Source organism: Hydra vulgaris, chromosome 10 (assembly GCF_038396675.1).
Source record: "Hydra vulgaris chromosome 10, alternate assembly HydraT2T_AEP".
NCBI classification, from domain to species: domain Eukaryota; kingdom Metazoa; phylum Cnidaria; class Hydrozoa; order Anthoathecata; family Hydridae; genus Hydra; species Hydra vulgaris.
Genome location: NC_088929.1, coordinates 18,883,875 through 18,905,708, shown reverse-complemented (window position 1 = coordinate 18,905,708; position 21,834 = coordinate 18,883,875). Strand labels below are relative to the sequence as shown.

The following is a 21,834-nucleotide window of genomic DNA, read 5'->3' as shown; positions in this document are numbered from 1 at the left end:
CATTTTAAACACACAATTATGCTATAGTAACTTTACATTAGTATATATATGTTGTATAGTATAGAACTAAACAAAAATTTAGTTACAGTTTAAATTCTTAATTGTAGTTGCAGTTAACAGATTGAAAAAATAAACTCATATTTCTATTAAAAAAAACACACACAAATAAAACCAACCTATAGCTTAATAGCGTTAAGAACGTAAAATAACAGATTTTCAAATATTTAGTTTTCGAACATTTCTTTACACCGACTTCCCCCCCCCCCCTCATCCCCCTACCATCATCACCCCAGGGCCCGGCCTGGGTCTTGAAAGCTCTAAGTTTTTTCTAATAAAAAAATTTGTCTATTGTCTTTTTATATACCTATTTTTATTATATATTTACACATTTATAGATAATAATTTTTTTTTCGATAATTTATATACTCTAAGAAAGAAAAATGACCCTAACCAATTAGTTTGATGTAAAGGAATCTGTTGCACCTTTGACCGCGTTTGATTCCATTATTCACGTTACACTGTTGGTCTACTACTACAGTAGAAACTTATTTTATTCTAATATAATCGGTATCATTAAATATTACAACACAAAAAAATAAACGTCATGTAGAAAATTTTATTACATTTTGATCGGAAGATTACAATTAAAATTATTATTTTTTAAATTTCTTTTAAATAAAATTGCAACTTTAATAAAGCCAATAACAAATAAATAATGATAATAAAGATAATGAAATAACATCTTTAATAAATTTCTTAATACTATAAAGACTTTATAGTATTTAGCAATTAAAATGCATCGCATCTAATTTAAGTTATGCTCGTATCCTATTCTAGATGAAAGCTGGTCAACCAAACTAAGATTATTTTTGCTACATTCTTGATTAAAGAAAAGTTATTATAAAATAGCTTTAATAGTTTAAAAGTTATGATGGTATAATTAAAATTTATAATGGTTTAGCGCAGAAATAACTTGATTGAAATCAATCAACTAAACACATTTATTAGTTAATTAATTTTATTAATTTCGAAATCAATGATCTATACAAAACTTATTTTTTTGAATACATTATTACAGTTTGTTTTTGATAACTCGTAATACCAAACCTATATTTTAGGTTTATAATAATAAGTTAACTACAATAAGTTGACTACAACCATGAGGCAGCTCATGGTTGTAGTCAACTTATTGCCGACTATTGACTGACATTTGCCGACTGTCAATAAAAGGTACAAACTTGCTGACTACTGAGGTACAAATTCGCCAACTATTTTTTTAATAAGGTTTTTTTAGAGAGGTTACACCCCCTAGGGACGACTCTTATTGTTGAGTCCGTTCATCTCTCAGTTAATCTTTTGTTCAGTTCGTTCTAATCGTCCGTTCATCACTCAGTTCATCTTAAACTACCTAACCTCTGCGGAAGATAGTTTTTGTACTTAAACGCCCTCCTCAATGGTGAAAATAATTATTTTGACAACAAAATGGCCGACATCATATTTCTAACAAAAGTTACAAGTTTAATTTATATGCATACAGTATACCTATGAATTATTATTACTTTGCATTTTTTTTAAACATAATTTTAAAATGGACGATGCAATTGAAATTTTTCAACTCGATGAAAAAGAAACAGTTATAGATCTTATATATAGCAATTTTCAGACAGAAGAACTTAATGGTTTAACTATTAAACAACTTCAAGTACTTTATAGTCGACTGAGAGAAGGAAATTTATCTTTATCTCAGATTGAAGCTTCTACTAACTATGTATGTGCTTTTCCTTCACTTTGTGATAAAGAAGAACTTTTAGATGTGTTAAAAGAAATGGATCGAAGGTAATTTGCTGAAAATAAAAATAAACTTTTACAATAGTAAACATTTATATTTTGAATTTTGTTTTCAATTTTAATGAAGTTATTATAAATTTCTACTACTATAGAATTATTATTTAGTTTCTCAATTTGTTCAAAAATTATTAAGTTGAGACATTGTTATGTTCTTAATAGTGCTCTTGAAAATTTTAAAAATTCAAAACTGTTGAACTTTTACAAAGTTTTTTTTTTATAACTATGATAAATGTATATATATATATATATATATATATATATATATATATATATATATATATATATATATATATATATATATATATATATATATATATATATATATATATATATATATATATTTATGCTACTAAATATCTAAGTTTTATTGTTTATTAACCATGTGATTTGTTTTATTTATTGTTTTACAAATTGGAATTATATGGTTGTACCTAAAAGCTGGTATGTTCGAACCTGGCCCGACCCAAAAATCTAAAACCTGGCCACGATAAAAAATTTTTCTTTAGTAAAAAAACAAACTAATATAGTTATTATACCAAGCTCACAAATAATAGAAACATTTATTGTTTGAATTTTTTTTTTTTACAAAAATAAATTAAGTTATATACAGTATAAACCAGTTGTATAGCATTTTTCTATTGGCTACATAAAAATGCCATGTGAGAAGACTGCTAAGGTGCGCAGGCATTATGGCAACAATGATTACACTGATCTCATTGTAACTATTTTAAACGAGGACCACAAGGTTTAACACAAAACAGGATATCACACATAATCAACGTTAGCGCACATGAATTGTAAAGTCTAACACAAATGTATTGAAGATTTTATAAGTTTTATATAAAATCCACACACCTACATAATAGTTTCAGTAATCATCTTGTCACTTCCTGGATAATGAATTAAGCGTACAATTTTATAATATTGACACTCCAAAGAATTTTTTTACTTACTATTTTCTTTTACATAATATGTTAAAGAAAGTAGTTCATAAACAAAATTCTAAAAATCAAAAAACTACAGATTTTTAAATATTTTTGTAAAATCTTTAACCAATTAAAAGATAAACAAATGTATTTCTTTTGCAAAAACAAAGACTTTTAGTAAAAGAAATAAAAGTTGGCTTTAAGGTTAAGCCAGATCAGGTTTTAGCTTTTTGGACCAAGACAGGCTGAGTTTTAGGCACAACCAAATTATATTGCCCAAAATTTTTTCATGATGATTTTCAAGTAAAGCCCATATATTTTGTTATTATTCTCTATATTAATGATGTTATGTTTGTATGTTACATAAAACTTTCTGTTTTTAATCAGATAAATATTAGTTAATTATCATTATTTAAATTATTTTCATAGATTTTTTATTTTTTTATCTATACCTTTTACAAATTCAGATAGCTTAATGATAAATTAACATAACGGTGTGTAAAACTAGTTACTAAATACATTTCATATATTGTCATTTTTTAAGCTTAATCCACCAATGTTTATAACTTTTTTTACATATTGATCTCCTGAGGCTGAGATCAGGGAGGTAGGTATGCATGTTTAAGCATTTTTTTATTGTCTAAAGATGACTTTTAATAATCATAAACAGTTAATTTCTGGTAAGTTGACCATCAGTTAACTCAAACTTTTAAATACCTCAAACTGTTTTCTATAGTCTCTTGAAAGCAAGAACAATTGTTTTACTTTGTTTAACTCAAATATTTGTTTATTAGAATCATTTTTTTAGGATTACCCTTAAAGGTTCAAGAGTTATAAAGTTAGTTTCAAAGTTACCAGGATTTTAATATGTATATATTTAATACTCAAACATCTTTAAAACAGACAATATTTGAAAGAGTATAAAAATTTTTGAAAATAATGTTTTTTTAAAATATCTTAACAATTATTAATAATAATTGTAATAGTTTTTTTAGTAATTATTAAAGAACACTGATTTAAAATTGCAACCCTGTCTTGCATTCCAAAAAATCAAAATCAAAAATGCAACTGCACATGTTTAATTACTACATATATTGAAGCATTATTAGTTAACAAAATAATTTTCTTTTGTTAATCTATAAAAATAAATCAGATTTTTTTGCATCTAAGTAATATTTAAAAATAATCATGTGACACGAAATATCGTTAAACAAACATTCAGTTAAGCAGTGTTTTTTTTATTTTAAAGCAATTGATAAAAAGCTTGTTTAATACTATTTTCAAATTTGTAAAAAATGGAATTAAAAAGTTATTTATAAATATATATTTTCAACCTCACCCTTTGGCATGAAAGATTGTGTACAGTTGTTTTTTATGCGTGTTTTAGATCAAATCAAAAAAAATAGTTTGTAAACTATTTTGAAATGCATCAACAGCTTTTATAAAGAAAAAATATGTGGAGCAGATTTTATAAAGTAAAATTTTTAAAATTATGTGTTAAAAAGGTTGATGTCTATGGCTATTTTTATAAAGCAGTCATTGTGTTTTCCACAGCGTGGAAAATGAGAAATCGAATGCGGGCAGTTATTTAATTGGCTAGCAATCAAATAACCTCCCGCATTTTTTTTAGACAGTCGAAAAAAAAATTTTTTTCGTTCATTTTTTTTATATTAATAGCAGTTCTTAATTACAGTAAAATTAAGTAATCGAAATAAGAGAAGCAAAAAAATTAACAAGTATAGTTTATGTCATTATAATATTTGTCAACGAAATGCATTTTGTTTAAATTTTTATATTTATAGTAGTTCTTCATTACAGTAAAATTAAGTAATTGAAATAAATGAAGCAAAAAAATGAATAGGTATAGTTTACGTCATTAAAATATTTGTCAACGAAGCAAATTAAAAAAGCATATTGTAAATCATAAAACTATTTTTAACGTTTTTTCAAAATTTAAATGTTTTTATGAAATTTTAGAATATGCATTTTCTAAATTGATCTATACTGACTATTTGTCAAACCTTGTTTTTCAAAACTCTGATTTTTTTCAACCAGTCAACCATGACGAGCAAGAATTCATTTTTGGAGGTCAAAATAGCAGTTTTAATCATTTCAGACAGTCATTGACAATTGAAAGGCCGTTATTTTCCACGCTGTTGAATTATAATCATTGTTTGTAACACAGTTTGTAATCCTTTTAAGGATATGTAACAAACTTTTGTAAATAATTCTCAATTTCATTTTGAATTAAACTAGAATTAGTGAGTCCAAAAGTAATTCCATTCAGCAGAACATAATGTTTTAAGTATAAAAGTTGCTGAGTTTTATTAACAATTTGCCTTAATTTAGGGCTAATGGAGGTTTAACTCTATAGAGTGATATATCACATGATAACACTCACTCTTCGTTCAAATTGTAATGCACTAATATTTTTTCAGAACTTTGATTTAGGATACACCCATTTCTTTTACAACCAGAAAGCCTTTAGCACCTTTAACGCCTTTTCTAAGAGAGCAGCATAATAAGCATAATAACTAAGATAATTGAATCCCAAAGTTACACATCTTAAAAATAAGTTAAAAACAACCAGGAATACTTCTTAATCAATTGATGGATCAAGAAAATCTTACTTTATATAGTCTCGACTTATTCAAAAAAATACAAAGACATTTGTTGTCATTTTTTTCTATTAATACTAATAATAAAGTATTATAAATTTCTCATTTTTCGAAAAATAATTTTTTAAAAAATTTTTATTTTCAGTTTACATAATCAGTTTGTATTGCATATATATAATATAGTTGTTGGTACTGTCATGATTCTGTCATAATATAATATAAATATAACATAGTATTAATATAAACTAGGTTTCAAAGAAAACGTTGAGTGAATCTTTATAAGATGTGTGCATAAGAGACAAAGTATTGTTTACATTTTCAAAAAAGTTTTGCTCCCAAAGGAGAAACAATAATTGTTTTTTAAATTCTTTAAATTCTTGCTAGAAGTTTTCATATTACTTTATTACTTTAAATTTAGTTAGAAATATAAGAAAATAATCTGACACATTTATTTAAGGATTCTTTTTTTTTCATTTTTTGGTGTCTTTTTAATGAGTCGTTTAAAATAATATTATAAAAGTCAATAATAGTGCTGTTGTAGTTGTGACTCAAGTTTTTATAATTAATGGCAGCATTATAAAAATTTCTAGGATTGCTTCGAAAATATAACCTAGATTTTTATCAGCTAGATTATTTTTAAGGTACTAGATTTTTATCAGCTGATCAACAGAAGTTAACAATCTTGAAAATTCCTAATAGTTATTGTTTAATCGTTATTTAGAGTATGAAAAGTAATACAAGACCAAAATGGGCAATCTTAGTGGTAGTGTTGTAGTGGTAGAGAGCTCGCTTTGTAGGTAAGAAGTTCCAAGTTTGACCCCACACCATGCCCCTGGTAATACTGAGCTTAACTTATTTTTCTGCACAGTTGCATTTCATCAAAGCTTGTATTTTGGAGTTAACAGATTGAAAAAGAATTGTAACAACAATAAAAAAAGAATCTCCCTTTATTGTAATGGGTCCCTTGCATTGGGAAAGTAAATACATTAAAAAAAAAATCTGGAATTCTTGTCAAATCTTTTTTTCTTGAAATGATTACAATGAAGATAGACTGCAAAATTTAGATAAGTCTTGAAATTTTGATAGGTCTTGAAATATTTCAAGAGTGTTGATTTAATTGTTATATTAGTTTTAAATGAAAATTACTTCCAGATGCAGATGCTAAGTAACCTTAGACTTAAATTTATTATATTTGATGTTTTGTTCCAGGTCATTTTGCTATAACTCTGGAAATCAATTTATATTAGTTTTTTCTTTTGAAATTCTTTAGTTTTTGCTGGAAAAATTATTTTTAATTAATATATATATATAAAAAACACATACACACACACACACAAAACTAAAAAGCCTCATTCAAACTGATGGGAAAAATGTCAGAGGGCTTGTGTTTGGTGGTGAGTTTGATGTATATTCTGTTAAAGTTTATAACTTTAGTAAATAAATATTTTTTTTTTAGTAAATAAATTATTAATTACAATATAACTTGATATAATATCTAAAAATATAATAAAATACAAATTAGTTTATCTGAATCAAAAAGAAATCAGATTATACTTCAAAAACTACTTTAGTAAAGTAACTATGAAATATATAAGTAATAAATACAAATATATAGAAATATGAAATGTTAGTTTTATTTTAGTAGTATTATAGTACTACTATTTTATTCATTGTTAGTATGTAACTTTTTAATGTTTTTTTATTGTTGTCTTATTATTGTTTTATTATCCCTTTCTTAATCCTATAATTTTAAAATATTTTATGCACAGGACTTCCAGGAATGTTGTGATTTTGAACTCCTTACTATTTGCTCACAACTCAAAAGCTATACTACTGCACACTGCTACTACACTCCTAGCCACAGTATATATAATATATAATAAAAGCATATGTAATAAAAGTGCTGCTTAGATAAATAAGTTATTTTTTTATGCCCTATATATTTTTTAATGTTTAGTAGAAGACACCCTAAAGTAGTTTTAATATCCAAAAAGAGGAATATATATATTTTTTGGCACACACATCCTGTTGATACAAGTGACTTTACTGATTCATACTGAGTGTGACCAGAGATATATTAATTTATTTTTAATTTCATTTTTGTGTAAAGGTATTATCTTGCTCGTGACTTACAATGGGAGTTTGCTATGCTTGATCGTCAACGGAAAGGTGCAATACCCAAGTCTGATGTCTTGTTCCTTTTTAAGATGGTTCATGGAGAATTTTTTTCTATGCATAAATTTGATCTATTTATAAAGAATCGACCTGTGCCAAATTCAAATATAACCTTTGAAGAGATTGAGGTTGATTTATGCAATATACCCACAAATGATTGGCTAGAGGAGTTTTTCATTGCTGATGATAAGCATCTGAAAGGTATGACATTCTTATAAATATGATCTTATTTAGTTCTGATACTAGGGTATTGTTAGTTTTAAACTTTGATAATGTGTATGAAAAAGTTTTCTTATTATTTTTTAAAGATAGTGATGCACTTCAAGTGGATGCTATGCTTAAGCAAAAAGAAGAGGAAGATCTGAAAAGACAAGGTAAAACACATACACGCATAAATACATACATACATACTTTATGTACTTGGTACAGAAATAATCATATTTTCATATCTATTCTCTTATAACATCATGTATAAAAATTCTTGTTATAAGGCAGCATTGAGTAATACTACAAATATTGACAGGCACAATCAACACCTTTCATAAACATTTTACAGTTTTTCATTGGCTCATCGCTTTGCAATAATATACAATTGTATTTTACAATTTATTTTTACATGATGTCGCAAAGAAGTATGATATAATAAATATAAATAAAATGTCTTATATAATATAATAAAAGTTTAATATAAAAAGTATTATTAATAAGATATAATATATATATATATATTATATATATATATATATATATATATATATATATATAAGTATACAATATATAAATTATACAATTATATATATAAGTATACAATTTGCATCAAAGTGTTAAGCTGTTTTTATTACCGGTTTTAGCTGACTATAAAATTGTGATGTAATTTTTAGCAAATAGTTTCTTTTTAAAGTTATGAAAAATAATTCTGTAATAAAATTAACTTTAACAAATTTTAAATGGTTCGTTGTGCAAAGCGCTGTTTATTAGCAGTTCGGGTATTAGTATCCATTTTTATTTTTAAAAAATTTTTAGTTAAAAAAACCATAATAAAAATTTATGAGTGTTATAAGAATTTTGAGCTGATAATGAAACATAAGCAATTATGTTAGAATACAAATGTTTCAATTTCAAAGAATTTTATAATATTTTATTTTTAAAATTGTGATTTTTTTAATTTGAAAAGTTATATATTGTTCTATATAAAAGTATAAATTTTATGTTTAGACTTTTATATAGAACACTGTATAATTTAGTTCAACTAAAACTTGTTTTTTATTTTTTTCAACAAGTCTTGTTAAAAAAATTTTTCAAAGAAATTTTTTTAAATATCCATATTACATATGTTGTTGAGCATAACATACATAATTTGTTTTTTTTTACAAAAATATAAAAAAAGAAACGAAAACTAAAGGATGTGACAATCGAAATATATACAATCCGTCAACTCAATTTACTTACTAACAAAAAAATGGGTATTAATTAAATCTAAGTTTAAATTATATACTTAAGTTTTGCGCAGCACAAAGCATTATATCAAAGCTGTTTGTAGTAAAATAATATATTATTATATTATATCTACACATAAGTTCATAAAATTTGGTTTAATAGAAAATAAACACTTTAAAAATATTTAACAACAACAGCAACAAGTTTATTTATTTTTTATTTATAATCATTTTTACAATAGTAGTAAAAATATAATAATAATAACAACCATAAAAATAATTATGATAATAATAAAAAGTTATTATAAAAATGTATAAGAGAACAAAATTAAGAGTAATACAAGTTATATTTATAAAAATAATAAATTGCAACAGTAATAACAACAACAAAAATATTTATATATATTTTAATAATCGTTATAAGTATAATATTTATATTAATAAGTTGATGATTTATAGGTCTCGAGTCACTTATACAGAAGTCTTATCAATAGGGTGATACCAGTTTTTATATATATAACTAATAACACTGATCAACAAATAAAATTTTATTGTGCATATCTTGTTAACTAGGTGGTTTTTTAAAACAAATTAAATATGCTGATTTCAAATATGCAAACCATTTTTCACCATCACGTCAAGTTGTAAAGATATTTGGGTTCTTTAGTATTTAAGGTAAAGTCCCTAATATTGTCGAAAAAAAACTTATTCAAAAGTATGTCAACCTGGGTCTCAAAAGAAGCGTATATTCATAGAGATTTTAGAAAAGATCAATATTTTTACTTAAAATTTATTGACAAAAAAAATTATGTGAAAAAATGCTAAAGACTTTTAAAAAAATTTTAACAAAATGTTTCTCAGCAATAATACAAAAAGTACTTATTTTTATTACAAACAAATACCATTTTTAAAATCTCTATGAAAATACACTTCTTTTGAGACCCAGGTTGACATACTTTTGAATAACTTTTTTTTCGACAATATTAGGGACTTTACCTTAAATACTAAAGAACCCAAATATCTTTACAACTTGACGTGATGGTGAAAAATGGTTTGCATATTTGAAATCAGCATATTTAATTTGTTTTAAAAAACCACCTAGTTAACAAGATACGCACAATAAAATTTTATTTGTTGATCAGTGTAATTATTATATAGACATACAATATTATTATACAATTATATAGACATACAAAAAAAATAAACATGTAGAAATCATAATTTGCAGGTAATAATAGTAAAAAAGAGAAAAAATACACAAAGTACTATTAATAATTGTAGCAATAACGATAAGAAAATTAAGAGTATATTTTAATAATAAGAGATAATAATATCAAGAAGTTAGAATAATTAACACACACATATATATATATATATATATATATATATATATATATATATATATATATATATATATATATATATATATATATATGTATATATATATATGTGTATATATATATATATATATATATATATATATATATATATATATATATATACATATATAAATATATAAATATATACATATATAAATATATATATATATATATATATATTAATATATATTAATATAATATATTATATATACTATGATCAAGCTTATAGTTAACATTTTTTAAATGTGTACAATGTTTGTTGCTTTTCCACTATAACTATCCTAGTTTGGCTTTTTGGCATTTTGAAAGCAATCAATGTAGCATCAGCCCTTTTTAGATAAATTTTGCATAATTTTTATTGAGGCAGCACAACAACATAATATTTTTGTTTACAGCAATACAATAAAATATTATTGTTTAATTAGGATGATCATGTTGTTTTATAATTTTAGAATCAGAGGCAGAATTACTATTTAAAAGACGTATGGAACAGCTAGAAAAGAAAAAACTAGAGGAAGCGGAAGCTGAAAAAATAAGGCAGGCAGAATTAGAGAAACAAAGGGAACTTGAGGAGAAACTAAACAAAGAAAAAGAACTTGAAGAAGAAAACATTCGAATTGAACAGCTCAGGAAAAAGCAGGAGTTAGAACAGGTGGTTTTTTAATTTTTTGAAAAGAATTTCATGATTATTGTTTAGTTTATTGAACTTTGAAATAATTGAAAAATAATTGTTAAATTTTTAACATCAGGAAAAAGCAAGAAAAGAAGAAGAACTCAGAAAAAAATGTAATGTCCATATCTTAATATATATTTTTTTAATTTTGATTTTTTTTATTATTTCATTTAAACAGCTAAAGCCAAAAACTCAGAAATAAATGTTAGATATACAACTTATTATATATTTTATTAAAAAAAGAAAAAAAAAATGTTTGTATCTTATTATATATATTCTCTTATTCAGATATTTTGTGTAAAATAAAATAATCTTTTCAAAAAATTACTTTTTAAAAGTCATTATTTAAAGAAAGTACCTTATAAAAGTCATTATTTAAAGAAAGTACCTTATAAAAGTCATTATTCAAAGAAAGTACTTTATAAAAGTCATTATTCAAAGAAAGTACCTTATAAAAGTCATGGTTCAAAGAAATTACCTTATAAAAGTTATTGTTCAAAAAAATTACCTTAAAAAAGTCATGGTTTAAATGTTTTATAATGGCATTGGTTGTTCAATTTATTTTTTATTTTAAGGTTTTTAAAGGTTTTGAAATCTTTTTCAAAAAATCATTTTCAAAAAAATAAAAAATATGATGCAACAGGCAACCATCTATTTTCTCTGATTTATTTCTACTTTTTTTTTAATTTCATTTTTATAATAAAATAGACTTACCAGATATGAATAATCTTTGGTTGAAAAAATGCAGTTGCAACAAACAAAAATCATATGATAGAATAAAAACAGTATATAATGGTTTGTGCCAAACAGTATTATGGTAAACACTGTCTTTAAGAAGAGAGTATTTTTTAGACAATTATAAATACTATGTTTATTTTTATATATTAACAATAAAATATTAAATTGAAGCATAAAAATAAAAATAAGTCAAATTTTAAAAGTTAATTATTTTCCTCTAACAAAAAAGGTTTGTTTTTTTTTTCGTAAATTTTTCTGAAATAGTAAATATAAAGTAAAATATTCTATATTGTTTGAAAACAATACTTTTTTGGATATAAAATTTAAATGATTTATTTTTAATTAAAAGAGTTTACAAATATAATATAAACAGCTTTATATGTATCTTTTAAGTGGAAGAGCAAGCAAAAGAAATAGAAAAGAATGCTATCTTGGCTGCAGAAGCTGAAGAACTTGCTAAAAAGGAAGCTCATGAGGCAGAAATGCGAATTAAAAATGCTTCATCAGAAGTTGATCTTAACCATGCAAAGTTAGACAAAGAGAAGGCAGCTAAAGAAATTTTAGAAAACAAGGAAAAGCGTTTACGATTGTCATTAAATGCTGCTGTTAAGACACGCAAACGATATAAGATTGATGCTACAGTTATAGAAGCTAAGGAAGCACAAATTCCAGGTATAATTTATTGTATAATATTTTGTTTTATGTTTTAAACCTAGCATTATATTTTCAGATACTTTTTTTTAAATATTTACAAATATTGTGGCAGCCATGTTAGCTGATAAATGGTACAGTGGAGTTTTTCTAGGTTTCTCACTATGTTATATATTATGCATATAGTATATTATATATTGTATTAAATATTTTTATTATATGATGTACAGTATGTAAACATATAATATAAAATGTTCTAATCTTTTTTATAATTAGTTTATAATTTAAATTCAACTAGTTAGAAACAAACTTTTTTTTGATTTTTTTTAATGCTTTTAAATATTTAATGATTATATTGTATGATTCTGATTTCTCAGGTGTTGCATGCAGTTGTATGCATACATCTCTACATACACCATAAAGTTGTTTTATATATTACAGTAGTGATAAACTACATTGCATAAATGAAAACATTTGATAAAGTTGCAAACTCTAATTTTTTATCATAAAAAATTTGGTGCAATTTTAGAATATACAACTATTTCAACTTTCTTTTAGGTTAGTAGAAAAACAATATCTATTAGTAAATCCATGTTATCGTCATTGGTACTGTTTCAGTTATTCAGCCATGTCAATGTATCAATTGTTTGTTATGAAGATTGAGTTCAGACTTTATAAAAATTAAATCTCTCATTTAACTATATTGCTACATTCAGTCGGCTGTTTTATTTTTTAAATAATAAACTAGATAATAGAAGAAATATAAATAGATATGCAACTGTATGAACACAGTTCATAAAGAAAATTTTTTTTCCTTAAATGAAATTCATTTTTTCTTTAAATGAAATCTCCATGTAAGTAAATCGATTTTTAAAAAAAATGCTAATTCAGCAAATGTTAAAATTATTATTTCGGCCATAATTTTCTGAAACATTTTCACTCTTACATTAAAAAAAAATATTTTATAAATAACTAAGAAATAATTTTTCTATATTTTCTTTAACTAACTGTATTAAGTTTTATATATTTTAAATTAAATCTTCTTTTGCTGTTTTTAAATCTTCTTTTGTTGTTTTTAAATCTTTTGCTGTTTTTAAATCTTTTGCTGTTTTTAAATCTTCTTTTGCTGTTTTTAAATCTTCTTTTGTTGTTTTTAAATCTTTTGCTGTTATTAAATCTTCTTTTGTTGTTTTTAAATCTTCTTTTGCTGTTTTTAAATCTTCTTTTGTTGTTTTTAAATCTTTTGCTGTTATTAAATCTTCTTTTGTTGTTTTTAAATCTTCTTTTGTTGTTTTTAAATCTTCTTTTGTTGTTTTTAAATCTTTTTTTGCTGTTTTTAAATCTTCTTTTGTTGTTTTTAAATCTTCTTTTGTTGTTTTTGTAATAGAATGAAATGTGATGAAATAAAAAAAATAAAAAATTTTTAAAGAACATAATTTCAAAATTATGCATAAATTTAATGTTGAACTTATTTTGAAAATACTGGCATAAAAATTGATAAATTTTAATAAAATTTATTTTGAAAAATTAATAAATTAGATATTTACTAGATATAAATTTTTATTTAGTAAATATAAGCAACTTAAAGATTTTAATGAAAATAAAAATATAGTGTTTTTATTAATTTGTGTTGTTTCTTGACAAAGATTTTTGCTGCTGAAAGTATTATCCCGAAAATAAAGACTTCAATTTGTGCAATATCTATAAAAACAGGCTTTTATACTCCATAGCACACATCCTTTTTAAAATACCACATGCTGTTCAGCTTGCATGTCATTGATTTTATAAATAAAATGATCCTAGTATAAACAGCAAGTGGGCCATTTTCATTCTCAAAAATTCTACTTGCTTGCCAATTTTTTTGCAAGCAAAGCTATTTTTTATTTTTCTATAGAAAAGTGAAATAAGCAGCTTTAAAAATATTTGATTACGAATAGAAATCAAAGTCAAATCTTGTTTATTTAGCAAAATTTTTTTAATGTTTTACTTATTTACATTTTGTTTTTGTGATTTATTTTGATTTATATATATATTTTTTTAATTTTATTTTGTAGCATAGATTTAAGCACATATTTTTTTTATTTGAAGTTTTAACATGCATGATTTATTTTATTACATTTAGCTTTGAAACCAGACATTCAGATAGCGGAAGAAACATCAAACTCCATAAAGTGTGGGGAGAATCTTGAAGATGCCATGATTAGACGGAATTTAAATGACATTGAAAATTGTGTAAAAACAATCCAGACTTCTGGCTTTGAAAAAGACCATGTTGAACAAATTAAAGCTGCAGATGAATTAGTAGAAAAGCTCAAAAAACTTGAAAAGATTAAAAAAGACATTTTAGCTTTAGATCAGCGAACTATATCAGAGATAAGAAGTTACAAAACACCAATACCAGCTATACATGAAATTATGATTGCTGTTTACATTTTACTTGGTTATAAAGAGCAAGAGCTTCAAGTGAGATATTAATAATTTATATATATATATATATACATATATATATATATATATATATATATATATATATATATATATATATATATATATATATATATATATATACAGTTTTAAATACTGTTTCTTTGATTGAAAAAAACTTCTGTGCAAAATCTTAGGTGTTTTGGATAATATTTAGAGAATTATTAGGCTGCAGAAAGCAGCCAGCCTCTGATCTAAGTTGCTGAAGCTGTGGTTCAGCAAGATGGGTGTTTAGCAAGATGGGTGTTCAGCAAGATGGGTGGTTCAGCAAGATGGGTCATCTAATGGAGCATAATTGGCTTGATTTATGCTTGGCCAACACTTCTGAAATTGTTCAAATTTTGGGCCCACTGCTGGGTCCAAGCAAAACTGAGTATATTTCCCCAATAATTACTTCATGCATATGGTGACGGCAAGCAAAATAGAGAAAATTTTTCTCCATTAACTTCTCTAGCAAGATGCATGCACCATTTTTGGATTCCTTGTTTGACACTGTTGTGTCAAAACACATACCGACAATATAATTTGCAACATTCCATATTGTCAGTAACTGGAAGATTGCTTTTGCTTGTGCCAGTCCAGTGCCAGATAATATCTTTACAATACCCAGTATTTTCTCTAGATTACGACCAGTCACATCGAAAGCAATTATAATCTATGATGGAGAGACTTATGTTTAATATAATGAATTAGTTTGCAGACAAAAAAAAAAGCTTCTTTAACAAAGGTCACTATAAAAATAGTTTTACATTCATTTGAAGCTATATTTTATATTCAATCTTTTCATTATTTTACATTCTTTCGAAACTAAATTATCACAACTAATATAGGGCTATCACAATCTAGCCCTATAATAGTAATGCTACAGTTTAGCAGCACTGCTTGACTGGCTAGGGCTAAGACATAGCTCTACACAAGAAACATTAGTTATAAAACGTAATAATGTAGTTATCAAATAAAGTAATTGAGTAGTTTTCAATGTACAAACAATAACTAAAATCATAAAATAAATACAATATGTTGCAATCTACAAATTATAAGTTTTTATAACCAAAATGTTTAAAGACTGTAAATTAGAATCATTAGAAAACGTTTTTTGTTTAACATTTTTTACCTGTCATACTTTGTATTGGATGTTTATTATTATTGAAAATAAAAATTTTACCTGCCATACTTCTTATTGGATGTTAATTCATATTGAAAATAAATGCTCTTGTTTTTGAACATGCAACATAGTTAGTAACAAGAGAAATGCAGTTTTTAACATATTAATATATTATATTAATTTGTTAAAAACTTTGATAGGATTACTTAATACATTAACTTATCCTATCAAAAGTTTGTTCTAAGTTAATCCTAATCAAATATTTGAACTTGACTTTTCTATGATTATTGAATAAGCAAATTGGAAAGGAAACTGGGGGTGTTGTAAAAGAAAAGTTAAATTAAAGTTTTTAAACAAATTTACATTCAATGAGGCTGCAAGCAACCATTAATTAGGTTGAGAATTAACAGAAAATAAATTTACACCCAACGAGGCTGCAAGCAATTTCTAATTAGGTTGAAAATCAACAGAAAACAAAGAGCATAAAAGCAGTTGATAGAAGACTTAAAAAACTGTAGACTGTATAAATCAGGAAAAAAAAAATAATAATAATTAAAAGTTTTTTTGAGCATAAAGGAACAGTTACAACTTTGACAAGAGTTTGTACAACTTATCAAAGCTGGAAAAATCCAGATTGGCATACAGCAATCCTGATGCAAAAGTTGATCTATCTTTACTTTTCTACGCATACAACTGCTGACCTGAATCTCGAAAAGTGCCAGCATGCAAAAATAAATACATGTAAAAAATATATATTAATCATTCAATATGAGTTTATAATTTATTGTAATTTATTTAATTTATAAGTTTATTGTAAGTTATTTTTGTTTTTTAACTCAGACAAGTTTCAAAAATTCCTTCATTTTTTTTGGATTTATTTTTACTCAACTTTATAACAAGCAACGCAAGGTCATTCAAATATTAGGGGTTGGCCATAAATTACATCTTGCAATTTTTGAATGTTTTTGTCTCTTCCCCTATTACACTTGCTCTATCAGTCATAATACCGACAATACTTTTTTGCAAATCAAGTCCAAGTTATGCAAGTTTTTGTTCTGCTAACTCAATATCTGCAGGTGTTGATCCTTATATATGAGTTAAGCTTAAACTCAATTTTGTAAATTAATATTTATATGGGAACAGTTACATAGTGTCATTAAAGAGGTGCTCAAAAAATCTAATGCAAAGTAATGAGATTGAAAGAAGTGAAAGCAATTAAAGAAGTACAAGATTGACTTCAAATGAAATCAGTAAATGCAACATTTAAAAAAAGCGGAGACAAGACAGTTCCATTAAGAGATGTAAAAATTGTTGCAGATTTTGAAAGAAACATTTTCAACTCAAAACAACATGTGGCACCAATATCAAGCTTCTAGTTGCTTGTCTTGGGTTTGTCAATTGTTTCAAAAAATAAAAAATTGATGAAGAGTTTTCTTGCACAAAAAAATGTTGACCATAAAAAATTCAAATTTAATAGTTTTTTTATATATTTAGTTATTTTTTTTTTTTTTGTAAGTTTAGTTTCTAATAATATTTGTTTTTGTTTTTATTCTTGATTAACTGCTCTTGATTTTTTTAATATTTTAATTGTTGTTATTATTTAAATTCCCCAGTTCCATTCCCCTAAATTCCCCAGTTCCATTCCCCTAAATTCCCCAGTTCCATTCCCCTAAATTCCCCAGTTCCATTCCCCTAAATTCCCCAGTTCCATAAGAAAAAAGTTACATTTTTATTTGAATTTTTTTAAGGATTTTCAAAATACTTTTTCTTTAAAAATTTAACATTTTTATTTATTGAATTATTGTTTATATTAAAAATATTGAATAATATTAAAGAATTATTTGTGAGAAAAAATATAAAATTTAGATTAAATAAAATTTAGTCTTGGAAGTTCATTCAAGGTCTTCTTGGTAGAACAGGAAAGGAAAGTCTAAAAAGAATGGTTACTACTTTAGAAGCCTCCAAAGTAAATATGGATTTGGCTAATTTGGCACATAAGAAGTACATCTCTAAGCATGACCTCATATCAATAACTGACATCAGTGCTGGAGCTGGTACATTTTTTGTTTGGGTAAATGATTTAATTTTGTGAATAAATTCTTTATTGTTTGTGTTTACAATTTTGTCTTTTTAACTTTTCAAAATTTTTTATTTGAAAAAGGCATTTTTAATGTCATGCCATATAAGTTTGTTTGGTACCCAGGATAATCTATATCTTCTTATGTAAATAAGGTTTTATAAATATGTACCAAAGTTGTTTACAAGATCATAGATAGCAAAGTCAAGGTCACTAAAAGTTATTTTGAAAACAGTTAATTAGTATGATAAAATATAATCATGACCATATTAATTTATGCATATATCTACTATTTAATAAATACATGCTGGCATGAATCATGCATATATATGTTTGATATTTATTTTTAGGCTGGCATATTTATAAAACTTAAGTTGGGGAAAGCTGCAATTTGAGCACCTAAGGAATAAATATTTTTTAACCGATAGTTTAACTAGTAAACATTTTTGATTAAATTAAACAGACAATTGATTGCACTTTTATTTGAAATAAATTTGGTTTTGTTAAAGTACCATTTTTTTCTAATCAAGGCAACCGGTTTCCTAAATTGGAATACTTTAGTTCCTTAATTAGAACAGCTTGCTTCTTTTAATTGAAACAGCTTGCTTTTTTTAATTGAAACAGCTTCTTTTAAAAAATACACAATAAATCAATAAAAATCAACAGAAAACAATTAAAAACTATTTTTGTCTTTACAGTACAATTCAATCAATTCATTCAAAACTCATAATAGGATTAAAATTGCCCGGGCAAAACAAAATTCTACAAATAATAAGTTGTACAAAAGCTTTAACTGTTACATTCTTTTATTTTATTAATTAAAAATCATTAAATAAAGTGTTTTTTTGAGGTTTATGATTTTAACTATTTATTTTTAAATTGTGCCTGAACTGTTTCCTCAACTCTTTGATTTTATCATTGATTAAGAAAAGCTTTATAGTTTAGATAAACTTTTGACAATTTTTTTAAATCACTGCAATATATCATGCAATATATCATGCAATATATCATGCAATATATCATGCTTGTAGCAATTTATAAGATAAGTTTATGTTATTACTTGTATTTTAAATTGCATTAAAGATGAAAAACTCATCTTTAATGCAATTTGATAATCAGATGGATGCATGGTATGACTCTAACAAGACAAGAAAAGAAGCCATGATCATAGACAATAGTTTGGAATAGTGAGTGTATCGAATAAGGCTTATCAGAGAAGATTAAGGTGGTTTGGGTATGTTGAGAAATAAGGATACAGATGATTCGATAATTTGTATCACCATGTGGAAAAGTAGCAGCTTTAGGAGAAAAGAATAGAAGTAAGAAAACTTAAATAGAGTGTGTTACATATGGTATGAACAAGATTTAGTTAAGGAAAAATACTTGAGATTGTTTATATTATAAAGAAACAGTATAAATTAAGAAGACCATAGTGATGATGGTGATGATGTTTGTGATGATGATTATAATGATGTATATATAAATTAACCCAGGTTTATATAAATTAACCCAATTTTTTAATATCATATTTCCAGCTTATTATGAATGATGTAATTATAAGTAAAATTGTCATTCAATTTAATTTATATATTACTTGCAGATAATGTATAAATTAAATTGAATTTATTTGTGCAAATATTGATAGATTAGAATGTTCCATTTTAAATATAAAATAATATGTAAACAAAACTTTATCATTATATAAAGAATTAGTTTTTATAAAAATAATTTTCATGTGGTTGATAATCAATTTATTATTAATTTTAATTCAAGTTTTTTTTTAATTGTTACAACCCTCTTTCAATTCTTTAACTCTGAAACACAAACTTTGTCGAACAACTGCACAGAGAAACAATTTAAATGCTTTACTTAGAGAGATCTGGTGAAGATCAAACTCTGGACTTTTCACTTACAAAATGATCACTCTACCACTACATTAACATTTCAAGTTTTTTAGAAAATTTTAATTTTATGTATTTTAAATAATCAGAATTCATTAACCGTGATAACACATGTTAATGAAACTTGGTTACGAAAAGTTATTTATTGAAGTAAAATTACTGCGGTATACTGCGGTACTGAAGTAAAAATATGCGGTAGTGGTGTGGTGGTAAAGCGCTCGCTTCATAAGCGAGAGGTTCCGAGTGCGATCCTCACCACGTCCCTGGTAGTACCGCGCTCAACTTGTTTTTCCGCGCAGCGGCCTTGTTCGCCAAGGTTCGTGTTTCGGAGTTATAGAGTTGAGAGAGGGTTTTAACCACTATTATGTAGCCTCCTCATCTGTAGTGGCTTTCTCAGCCTTGAGGAAGGTGAGTAACAACAACAACAACAAAAAATTCAACTTTTACAATTCAAGGACAATTCAAAAATATGGTGTTAGCAGCTTGCTGGATTGCTTCTAAGGTTCTTGCGATTTCTCAGGACAACATTAGCAATGTTGTTTTTACGGGTCATCTTAAATAAAAAACTTTGAGTAAATTAAAAAACAACAAATAAATAATAATTACAAATAGTTATATAAAAAAAAAATATAAATCTATTAACTATAAATAAACTGAAAAATATTAATTATCTACCAAAACACTATTATTATCTGTGTGTGTATATGTAAGTGTGTATTTATTGTGTATACAGACTTCAGCTATGATAGAAGAGGCTCGAAGTTGGAATGAAGATAGTGCTTTTCGTAAACGAGTTGAAGATAAGAGAAATCAGGAGCTTGAAGAAGCTAAAAAATTGCTAGAAGAAAAGGAATTAAAAAAGTCAAACAATAAACCTGACAGTAAAGATCCTGGTAAATATTCTAACAATTTGATTATTTATTATTCAACTATTTATTATTCAATTTTTTATATTTCTTAACTTTAACTCTTTTCTAAAACTTTATTGAACCAAAGCAGCAAGACCCGTCAGCAAGTCACCTGCTAAAAAATTACCTCCAGATTCAAAAAATATGTTGAGCCCAAAAAGCCCAACAGCTAAAGGACGTTCTACTTCAAGCCAGCACAAAAAATGAAGAAAAAAAATACAAGTTTATTTATTTTAAATATTAAATATGCGAATGCAACACTTTGGTGGGACGACTTTTATATTCGAATCTAACTAATTTTAAATTCTCTGGTGCAATGAACCTATTAAACATATTGAGCAACCCGACATCTTACTCTCTGCATAAGTAGCGAGTTATTGATATTAAATTGTTTTGAACTATCGATATTCGTGCTCATCACAATTGATAATTAAACTTTTTTTTTTAACGATTCAAGCTCGAAGCAACACTAAACTGCGTTTTAATAAAGCCTTATATATCATTTTTATATAAATTTCTTTTTGTTGGTTTTTATTTGTAAATAATTACAGATTTATTAAGTTATTTGTATATAATGAAATAAAGATTCATGATAAGTCTAATAAAACATTGAATTGTATTATTAACCGAGTTCAAACGTTAAGAAATCACTAAGCCCGGATTATGGTGCCTATATAACCCAAATTAGGCAAAAGCATTTGTACTCTTTTTTGTGTTTTTACTGGTATGAAAATAAAAAAGAAAGATATAATGGTTCATTACAAAAATAATAATAAAAAAAAAATTTAGCTTTTATTATTTAACAATCCGTAACTTGCATCCCCGGGAACAAAAGTTCTATAGAATTTTTATAAACTTTTGAAATATATGACCTATAGAAATTTTATAGAATCTCTGTTAATTTCTATAGAACTT

General features: G+C 25.0%; 1 protein-coding gene across 2 annotated transcripts; it reads left to right on the top strand.

The window, feature by feature from the left end:
- Positions 1 to 1,426: 1,426 nt before the first annotated feature.
- On the top strand, positions 1,427 to 21,526 carry LOC100210640 (calponin homology domain-containing protein DDB_G0272472). Of its 2 annotated transcripts, none has more exons than XM_065807413.1 (10): positions 1,427 to 1,836; positions 7,503 to 7,768; positions 7,876 to 7,941; positions 10,835 to 11,034; positions 11,132 to 11,168; positions 12,187 to 12,465; positions 14,567 to 14,907; positions 17,916 to 18,104; positions 20,745 to 20,904; positions 21,008 to 21,526. In XM_065807413.1, exons 1-10 carry the CDS (start codon positions 1,589 to 1,591, stop codon positions 21,124 to 21,126), a joined length of 1,905 nt encoding a protein of 634 aa, XP_065663485.1. In that variant the 5' UTR covers positions 1,427 to 1,588; the 3' UTR covers positions 21,127 to 21,526. The 2 variants fall into 2 exon arrangements, with proteins under 2 accessions (XP_065663485.1, XP_065663486.1); XM_065807414.1 differs by having other exon boundaries at positions 1,455 to 1,836; positions 21,011 to 21,526.
- Positions 21,527 to 21,834: the final 308 nt, after the last annotated feature.